The 10,544-nt window shown below is 48.2% G+C and overlaps 1 protein-coding gene across 2 annotated transcripts in view; it reads right to left on the bottom strand.

Moving 5' to 3' along the window:
* The window catches only part of rnf220a (ring finger protein 220a), a 247,225-nt gene that overhangs the window by 22,823 nt on the left and 213,858 nt on the right, over positions 1 to 10,544 (bottom strand). For both annotated transcript variants that reach the window (XM_080778063.1, XM_080778064.1), the window contains exons 10-12: positions 3,251 to 3,449; positions 2,847 to 2,902; positions 2,218 to 2,332 (exon numbers count right to left, since the gene is read on the bottom strand). In XM_080778063.1, coding sequence (XP_080634189.1) covers positions 2,218 to 2,332; positions 2,847 to 2,902; positions 3,251 to 3,449 — 370 coding nt within the window. The remainder of the gene's footprint in view (positions 1 to 2,217; positions 2,333 to 2,846; positions 2,903 to 3,250; positions 3,450 to 10,544) is intronic.

Genomic DNA, 10,544 nt, shown 5'->3' with positions numbered 1-10,544 from the left:
CCTCCCAACGGAAAGAGAGAAAGCCTGTGTGTGTGTGTGTGTGTGTGTGTGTGTGTGTGTGTGTGTGTGTGTGTGTGTGAGAGAGAGAGAGAGTGAATGTGTGTCTGTCTCTCTGTCAGTGTACGTGTGTGAACGACTGTATGCACGTCCTAAGCTACTAGCAACACGGCTAGCAGGACAAATTATGTTTACCTATATGCCATCAATCCATAACATCATAATATAATGAGAAATCTGCTGTAACATTCTACTGCGCTGTTTCTACACAATAAAATTATAATGTGGGATATTTCACTGTGACTGTGAGGGGGGGGGGGGGGGGGTGATGTAAGGGGAGGAGGGAGATGGAGGGGAGGAGGGAGATGGAGGGGAGGAGGGAGGTGGAGGAGAGGGGTGGAGTGAGTGAGGAAGAGAGTGATGAATATTTTCATTGGGTATAATAATAAGGGGGACCTTAGCTTGGACAAGGGAAATCACTTACGCCCAAAGAAGCAGGATGAGGGGCTAACAGGCCGACCCGAGGAACGCAGACCCCGACTCGCCCAGACAAGCTGTGTGTGTGTGTGTGTGTGTGTGTGTGTGTGTGTGTGTGTGTGTGTGTGTGTGGTAATAGCATGGGAGCAAAAGGACAGGGGAATATGCCAGACATGCAGAAGCAAGCAATCAACCAACCAACCAACCACCCCACACTTCCCTCCCCCTCCCACCCCCTCCTCCTCCTCTCGCTCACCCGTCCCTCTCTTTTCTACTCTCCGTCTCTCCCTCTCCTCACTGCAATGAGCTGACCCCTATTACCCATGCAGGGTGACACGTGTGTGTGTGTGTGTGTGTGTGTGTGTGTGTGTGTGTGTGATTGTTTTCTTGTGGCAGAATATGGATGAGGAGATGGAAATGAGGGAATTAAGGAGCACTGGCCTTTCACTCACACTCTCTCTCCCACACGCACGCACATATTCTAATCTATGGTGTGTGTGTGTGTGGAACCAAATGGACCATTTGGTTCCATTTGTACACTCTCAGAGTTACAGACCCATAAGGGTCCATTTGGCTCCAAACTATCATTTAGCCGGGGACCCCCTGGAGCTCCCTCAAGGACCCCTGGGGTCGGTACTTGTCGGTACTTTTGCAGGATCGCAAAAGTACCGTCAAGCTGGCCAAATGTACGCAGAACCGGGACGACCAGGAGTGGCGACGGAGGGTTCGTCCGAGGACGGACCCAGACTAGACTTTTCACTCAAATTTAGGGTATAATTAATGAATTACAAATGACAAATGTTCAGGCCAGGGGGTATACATACAGTACGTGCAATTTCTCCCCGGGCATACTGTATGTCCCGAAGAACAATTTTGAACAGTTTTGGTGAACATTCCAGATATTACCACTGGACTGGACTGGTGTCACTGCACCCACTAGGAGAAACCTTGCTGTAACGTGTGTGTGTGTGTGTGTGTGTGTGTGTGTGTGTGTGTGTGTGTGTGTGTGTGTCTATTAAAGATTCCAGGCGAGATCTGTGCTCAGACAGAACGGGACTGCAGAGAAGATCAATACCTGGAGAGACCCTCCCTGTCGTCTCTCTCTGACACACACACTCATGCACGTACACACACACACACACACACACACACACACACACGCATACACACTCGCGTGCGTGCAATGTTAGAAAAATGAGAATTTCACACAAAATGCATCATTTATGACCCTCCTAGAAGCGGCTCTCCCACAAGTGAGGAAACTCATCAGAAAGTCATGAAATTATGTGTGTGTGTGTGTGTGTGTGTGTGTGTGTGTGTGTGTGTGTATGCGTGTGAGAGAGAGTCTGGCTGCACACAGTATTTTGGATTCTGGTCGTGGATAGTCATTTTCGATCTCACTCTTTTTAGTACATCACTCTGTGTGTGTGTGTGTGTGTGTGCATGTGTGTACATATCACTGTGGGGTGTAAACCTCATACCGTAATTTTCAGGACATGGGATAAAAAGACTGTGTGCCAATTAAGTTGTAATTATCACAAGCTCTTGTTAAAAGAACAAAAATAGCCGGTCTATGCATTGCATCATCTCAGATGTTTCGGCAACCTTTAGGCAACACCAGTGTAGCATGACGAAGGCGGGCGTTCATTCACGAACAAAACAGTGGAAATATTGGACATACAAGGTTTCAGCCCAGCGATATGGTTGTGTGTGTGCGCGACGGTATCCGTGTGTAAACCTTACTTTTCAATCTCGCTGTTTTTACAGGTGCGCGGGGCGTTGCAGGACGAAGAGGAGGATGACGAAGGGGTGTTGGGGTCCGTCTTGCTGCACTCGCCGTTGCTGGTCGACGGCATCTCTGGAGGGACAAAGCACACACACCACTTGACAATGGGCTCTATGCACACACGCCATTTTGGACAGACTCAGGGTGCTGCTATTGAGCATAGTTCTCACTGGAAACACGCTGGCTACACCAGGGTCTCAAAGTGTCCTTGAGTCAGTTCCAAAATACCAAATGGCCCCTTTACGTACGGGTGTGTAACTCTGAGAGAAATGTTGTAGATTCTGTGTGCATATAGCCAATTACATTTATTATTTCTGGTTACTTTCTTTTCTTGGTAAAAGATTAAAAAAAAGAAATTTACAGCCACACGTCGCATTTAAAAACATCCGTTTTGGAAAAACCTTGCAGCTGTGATGCATGGCTGTTATTTCCAGGAAGCGACAAATTGCCGTGCAATCCATCTCTAAATTCAATTCAATCTGTGTTTGCTTTGGACTCGTCAGTTGGTTTGTCTTCGGTGTGTGTGTGGCTTTGTATTAAATGTGTGCATCAGTGCTTAAGATATTTTTTATTTTACAATCCTTACCGTCGTTGGACCATTTGGAGAACTCTGGTGTTATCCTGTTGGAAGGCATCCCACCACTGCAACACACACAGAAAGTGATATAACATGTCATATACAATGGTCCAACTGCTGCACCATTCTAGAAGCTTATAGTACATTTAACAGCAGATACAATTGACCAATGACCATACCACGTTATAGAAAAATACATTGAATTTATACAGCATTGTGTAACAAAATGCTATAATGACACTTTACACACATTATAATGATCGGCAGAACGATTGCCGACTTGTTTTATTTATGTACCGAGCCTCGACCTTTGAAGTGAATCTGTCAATATCCTAAAAACGTAAGCGACAATGATCCACAGAACAAGGCAGCCGTGTGTGTGTGTGTGTGTGTGTGTCTTGGTACAGACGTACTTGAGCACGGCCCCACGTAGCGCCTCCCTCTCCCGGGCCTCTCCCTGGTCCTCCCCGGCTCCGGAGCAGGGGATGATGTCGGCCTCCGTGTACTGGGCCTTGCCGTACTCCAGCGTGTCGTCTCCGTCCACGTCCAGGTCCGCGTCGCTGTCGCCGCCGCCGCCGCTCTCCTTGGGGTTGCACATGGCGAAGCCCGTTCCTGAGAGAGAGAGAGAGAGAGAGAGAGAGAGAGAGAGGGGGTGGGAGAGGAGAGTTTAACTCAGTGACTGACCGCCGCTCTCCTTGGGGTTGCACATGGCGAAGCCCGTTCCTGTGTGTGGCGAGAGAGAGAGAGAGAGAGAGAGAGGGAGGGGGTTGGGAGAGGAGAGTTTAACTCAGTGACTGACCGCCGCTCTCCTTGGGGTTGCACATGGCGAAGCCCGTTCCTGAGAGAGAGAGAGAGAGAGAGAGAGAGAGAGAGAGAGAGAGGGGGTGGGAGAGGAGAGTTTAACTCAGTGACTGACCGCCGCTCTCCTTGGGGTTGCACATGGCGAAGCCCGTTCCTGAGAGAGAGAGAGAGAGAGAGAGAGAGAGAGGGGGTGGGAGAGGAGAGTTTAACTCAGTGACTGACCGCCGCTCTCCTTGGGGTTGCACATGGCGAAGCCCGTTCCTGGTGTTAGGAGAGAGAGAGAGAGGGGTTGGGAGAGGAGAGTTTAACTCAGGGGACAGTAGACTCTCCTTGGGGTTGCACATGGCCAAGCCCGTTCCTGGTGTGGCGAGAGAGAGAGAGAGAGAGAGGGGTTGGAAGAGGAGAGTTTAACTCAGGGGACAGTAGCCTGCTGTCGGATACTGCTGCCACCAGACTCTTGTTCTATTTCGCTTGTAGAAGACCAATAGCTAAAGTATTTTATACTTTAGCTATTGGGAAAAATAGCAGATATATACAAACTCATAGCGCAGAGCTTGTAGATGTGCTATTTTTGTCTTTGAATATTTCACAGTGAATGTTTTTAACTCAAATATTTGCTTCTGGGGGGGGGGGGTCCCTGGAACAAGATATTTTCAAATGAGGGTCCACGGCCAAATACAGACAATTCCAGAGGTCCTTAAGTTTCAGGATAACTATAAGGATAAAGCCTGACTCTTTGTTTCAGCTGTACTTAATTGCACAGGCAGCTGTGTGTGTGTGTGTGTGTGTGTGTGTGTGTGCGTGTTGCCTCTCTCCCCTTTTCTGTACGCGTGTGAGGCTGTCTGTCCATCTGTCACTTAAGACATGTGGCTGTGCGCGTGTCCATCTGTCACTTGCGTCCTGTCCCCAAGGCACATGTGTATGTGGCTGGGCTGTCTATCCAACTGCAAGACAGTGTCTGTGTGTGTGTGCACGTGCGTGCATGCGTGTGTGCACACATGTGAACCAGTGACAGGTCCGACAGCCATCTTATTTACACCTGCCCCAATTCCTACATGCCCTCCACTGGACTAGAGTGGTCTGTCTGGACGTATGTGTGTGTGTGTGTGTGTGTGTGTGTGTGTGTCTCTGACACAGGCCTAGCCTCAGTCGCTAGACATCTTATTCAGGCACTCTACTGGTTTGCGGACTAGACTTCTAACGGCAGCAGCTCTCACCGCGTTGACGTTCTTGTGTCAATTCGCCAAAATTGGGACCTTTTTCTACTGGCGGATCTGCAAGGACTAAAAACAACCCCATCTCTAAAACTCTCCGTAATTCGTCCCTCAACCCACCGGAGAAGAAAGGAGGAGGAGGAGGAGAGAGAGAGACACACGTCGAGGAAGGAACAGAGAGACTAGTAACCACTGATGGACTAAAAGCTGTCGTGAAAAAGGGAGGGGTATAAAACGCGGCAGCGATGCCGAGCCCTTTTACAACTGGCCCATGGTTTTTATTGTTCAAATAAAAAGGACCTTTTAACTTTTATTTGGTCCCGGTGGCCGAGGGGGAACATATGGGAACAATGGCCGCCGCGCTGCGTAAATCTGACTTGGAACTTCTCGGGGTACAACGTAATGCATACACTCAGAAGGCATAGGTACTGATACAGTGCGTAAAAATTATGTCCTGTCCTCACATGTGGACATACAGTAAAACAGGGTTCACTCTGTCAGGATGAACATGAGGCTAAAGCCTGGATTTGTACTTGGTTGCGTGCCAGTGTCGCACACCAAAAATAGCAGATCTACAAGCTCACAACACGTCACAGTACAACAACATTGTGAGCTTGTAGATGTGCTATTTTAACGGCACACAACTTGACACAAGTAAGTAGTAATCACCCTTAAGGAACTGTATGGTCAGCTCATTGTTTGTGGATGTTGATCGTTTAGTCAAGTGGAAATGCACGACACACGCGGAAAAGTCCCAATTAACCCATTCTGACCGGGAACCCGTTTTGGTGTTAGCATCATGTTATGCTTTAGCTATTGAAAAACAGCAGATCTACAAGCTCATAGCGCGCCACCGAGTGGCGCGCTACGAGCTTGTAGGTCTGCTATTTTTGAAAAATCGAAGAACGACTGACATTTTTTAGAATCTGATCTCAGGTCAGAATGGGTTAATCAAACCAGTGTGTGTCCAGTGGAAACCTCGTATGAATCTGATCTCAGGTCAGAATGGGTTAAGAGGCCCACGAGAGACAGCCGTCTTTCCCAGAATGCACCGGGACAGCCCAGCCAGGCGAGAGCAGAGCGACACAGGTGTTAAGTTGTGAACGAACGACACAGGGCCTTTTCATCAATCTGAAGTGGACGAGTGACCAAAATGGATGGCCGAACGGGGTAGACGGATGACTCCTGACCACTAATGTGAGAGAGAACGAGCGAGCGAGCGAGAGAGAGAGAGGAATCATTGTTAATCTAATCAATTGATCAAGCTGTGGATGCTGTGGCTCGGTGGTCAGGGAGAGAAGGGGCTGGTGGGTGGGGGTCTCGGTTAGACCACTGGGAGGAGAGAGAAGGGTGGAGGATATATGGGTACAAATCTAGTTTTAAGATGTACTAGTTCTGGGTTTAGGGATTAAGGGAATTGAGAGAATGGGAAAAATCGTTTTCATACTTCCATGGCATGCATTTCATTTCATACTTGTGAGAAAAATGGACATTTTGAATATCAGAACAATGTTGTACAATATGTTCAAGTGAAAATGTGACAAAAAGGTTTTCCATTTGTTGTTTGCGGAATACGATCATTAGCGAATATGTTTGGCAAGGATTGAGTAGGTATATCTATTTTGATATATATTGGAATTCTACCCATTCTTTGTATAAACATGTGCTACCATGAATGATGAATAAATGCCTCATGTCTTATTTATTAGAAAGGGGTAAAACCTTACTTAACGGTAGGTACGGTAACTTGTCCTCACAGCCTGCCCTTGTTGTGAAACGGGACTACAGCGAGTACAAACACCCAGAGAAGACCCGTTTAACCCATTCTGACCTGAGATCAGATTCATACGAGGTTTCCACTGGACACACACTGGTCTGATGAACCCATTCTGACCTGAGATCAGATTCTAAAAATGTCAGTCGTTATTCGATTTTTCAAAAAATAGCAGACCTACAAGCTCGTAGCGCGCCACTCGGTGGCGCGCTATGAGCTTGTAGATCTGCTATTTTTCAATAGCTAAAGCATAACATGATGCTAACACCAAAATGAGTTCCCGGTCAGAATGGGTTAAACAGCTGTAAACCATTCCAACTCAAGACGACTGACATTTCCTTCATGGACAAATAAGTACGGCTTAACTCGGCACGCCTTGCACATAACCCGGCGGGTTCAGGTGGTGCACGCTATACCATACATGGCTGCTATCGGGTCATCGCACGGTCTTCACTTTGCCCGTCATGTGTAGGCAGTAATATATGTGGTGGTGGTGGTGTGTTCTTGGCTAACGTGCGTGTGCGTGTGTGTCAGTGTGTGAGCCATGCACACTCCCAGTGCTACTATCTGTCCCTCTAAGCAGTCTTGGCAGGCCAATCTAATCTGGCCATGGAAAGGTCAGCCTCACTATAACTGCCTTTCACTCACATTATGCACGCTGATGCACACTACCCCTCTTCCTCTCGCCGCTCCTTTACACTAGTTTCCCCCTCTCTCATACGCCTTTCCTTCCTTCTTCACTCCCGTTCTCTTAGCATATTCTTTATTTTATTTTTTTAGAGTTATGCTCTTAACCCATTTTGACCTGGGAACGATTCTATAAATGTCTTCTAAATCCTGACAGTTTTCTGAAAAGGTTATGTTTCTATCAGTCAGTCGTTCTTCTATTTTTCAAAAATAGCAGAGCTACAAACTCGTGGTGCGACACTCGGTGGCGCGCTATGTAGATCTGCTATTTTTCAATAGCTAAAGCATAACATAATGCTTACGCCAAAAGGGGTTCCCGTCCCGCCCAAAATGGGTTAATTGTAACTTTATTTCTATTTCGGATAATATTGTTTAATTATGCCGTCTGATGCTTTGATTGAATTATTGATTGATACTTGATTGAACGCCACCTGTGAGTGGCGTGTGTATTATAATGATTTGATTTTGGGGCGTGTTCTAAATGAAGAGCCTCACTTTGAGGGAGAAGGAGCTGTGCGAAGCAAGCCACGTGTGTCCGTCTACACATGTATTTACTTACACGTATTTACCCTCGTCGGGTGCCATTACAGTGCGGGTCTGCAGTTTTACGCTGTAACTCTGCTAACATAATTGTCCATTGTATTTTTTCCGTCTCCACTTCCTATCCCTACAGCGTCTCTAATCTGGCGCAAACAATCGCAGTAAATAGACATAGATCGAGCGTTGCCGGCAAAGACATTTGGTGCAGACGGAAAGTCAAGTGAGTGTGGACCTAGCATGGAGCCCTGGAGGACCCCCTGTCATCTAAGTACAGGCTTTAAGTGGAGAAACACTCTCGATCTCTGTTCTCCATTTTTTTCTTCCTACATGAATATAATCTCTTGACTCGTGTACCAACGACGTGCTCGGGGCACGCAAGCGGCCAAACTCCTAAATGGCATCGCCGCTTGCATCTCTCATTACCATAACCCCTCTTCAAGCGTGTCTGACTCTCGACATTGCCAGCTCGCTAACACGTGTTCCCGCGCGGCGTTGACATGTTTTCTCGGCACCGACTCTGCTGCTCCGTCACCGTCTAACAGCGGGAGGGCAGGATCAAAGGGAAGCTGTCGGGGAGCAGGCAGGGGATCGAACCAATAGGCTGACCTCGCCCGTGCGCCCGTTGCCGTAGCAATTATCGGTGTGCACGAGGGGGGGGGGGGGGGGGGGGGGGGGGGGTGGGGGGAGACAGGGAGGAGGGTCACAGGTCACTGTACTAGCGTTCTGTCGCTCACAGTTCAGAGAGAGAGAGAGAGAGAGAGAGAGAGAGAGAGGGGGGAGAACCAGGCAAAGAGACGGACTGAGAGCGAGAGAGATGGAGAAACGGGGGAGGGGAGGGGAGGGGGGGGGGGGGGGGGGAGACAAAGACGCGACTGGGACATGTTTGAAGTGCTGTTTACAAAGGAGGAGATTTCCTATCCCCCTGGGCCATCTTAACCAGCCATAATCCCTCTCGGTGCCTCTCTGAAGCTCTCTGCCCATTTATCCCCGTCCTGTTATCACCGCCAGAGATCTGTCCATCAGTGTGACAATCTGTCTCCGTCTGTCACATCGGCTCGCGCAGGCAGGCAGGCTGGGCAGATCAGTCGCGCTCACGACGGAGATGGGAGTCGGCCAGACACTATCTCCATATTTACAAACTTGTAAATTAATTCCCTAACTTGGATCCTACGACAGCGTTAAACAAAAGCATCAAAAGTAAAGATATGCAAGAACGAAACGCATCTCGAAGCGATGCCTTTTGAGCTTGTAGATCCGATTGCTTTTTGCGTTTTCAATTTCGAATCCTGAAAAGTAACAGTTTCGGACAAGAGGTTTCCACCCGACAGAGGCCATAATACCGTACTACAAACTCTAGTGAAATGCACACAGACACATTAAAATACAGCTGATCATTACACTTTAGACACTATAGACAGACAGAACCACCAAGCCAAGGAAAGGCAGACAGAGTGTGTTCTCAGTTTGGGGCTCAGTTGCTGCTGCTCGAGGCCTTCAAAGTGCCTGAGATACACGCAGCTCTCCCCTCGGCTCAGACACGCACGCACGTGTGCGCACACACACAGAGTTGAATCACAAACCGAGCTTGTTCGATCTCTCCCCAGCCAGCCAGCCAGCCTGACCCCAGCACACCCCCATTGAAAGGTTGCCTGGTCCCACTCTCTGCCTTTATTCCCGGCTGTCTCAAAGGGAAGGAGAAGGATGGTGGGCACAGAGGAATAGATCCCCCATTGGCCCACCTCAAGCATCTGACAATCCCTCCCTCCCCCCCTCCCCCCACCTCTCTCTCCAGGGCCTGGTGGATTTCAGCCGTTTGAACCACTGAGGAGCTTTCCAGACAAATCCGCCTTCTGAGTGTACCGCCGTGTGTGTGTGTGTGTGTGTGTGTGTGTGTGTGTGCATGTGTGCTTCTATTACTAATACTATACATGCGGAATCAAGTCTATAAGTGTAGAATAGGCATTGTGCGAGGACCGTTTTCTTAGTCCTGACAGATTTTCATTTTATTTAAATCTTTGGTTAAAAAGATTACCGGTAGTTTAGAGTTCATTTAGAATTAGGAAGCGTTTCCAAGGTTGGTTAGAGACACTTAGTGTTAGCAGCAATAAACATTTAGAGGTTAGATATAGGTGTTAGGAATTAAGACTTTTCCCCATTTTATATCCATAGCTCTTAGCTAACCTAGCTAGCTATGTCACGCACACGTTGTAGACATCATTAAGTCCTTATAAGTATGATAATACAAACGTGCGTGCTCGTGTGTCTGTCCGTGCGTGCGTGTATGTGTGCCAGTGCAATGCCTCTGTAGTGTGTGTGTGTGTGTGTGTGTGTGTGAGCTCCCTATCAGAGTATGGCAGAAGGGTTCCGTCTTCTCATTAGATGCCCAGGAACGAGGGATGAGACGGAGAGGAAGATATTCTGCTCTTTACCAGGGTGAGATTTCAACATCGATCCGTCTCTCTCTGGCTTTCAGCGGGTGACAGAGAGAGAGAGAGACATGGGAGCAGGTGAGTCTCTTTGTGTGTGTGTGTGTGTTTAACAGATCGAACTGGGAGAGGAGAGGTGGGACAGATGAAAGGAGAGGAGCCCAGAGAGTTGAAAAGAGCCTCTTAGAGAAGAGAAGAACTCTTTAGGTCTTTCTGAGCACACCTTAGAGGGGCCATCACTCTCTCTCTCTCTCTTTGACACACA

The sequence above is a fragment of the Protomyctophum bolini genome (genome assembly GCF_963924005.1).
Source record: "Protomyctophum bolini genome assembly, chromosome: 12".
NCBI classification, from domain to species: Eukaryota; Metazoa; Chordata; class Actinopteri; order Myctophiformes; family Myctophidae; genus Protomyctophum; species Protomyctophum bolini.
This window is presented reverse-complemented; position numbering and strand designations above follow the sequence as displayed.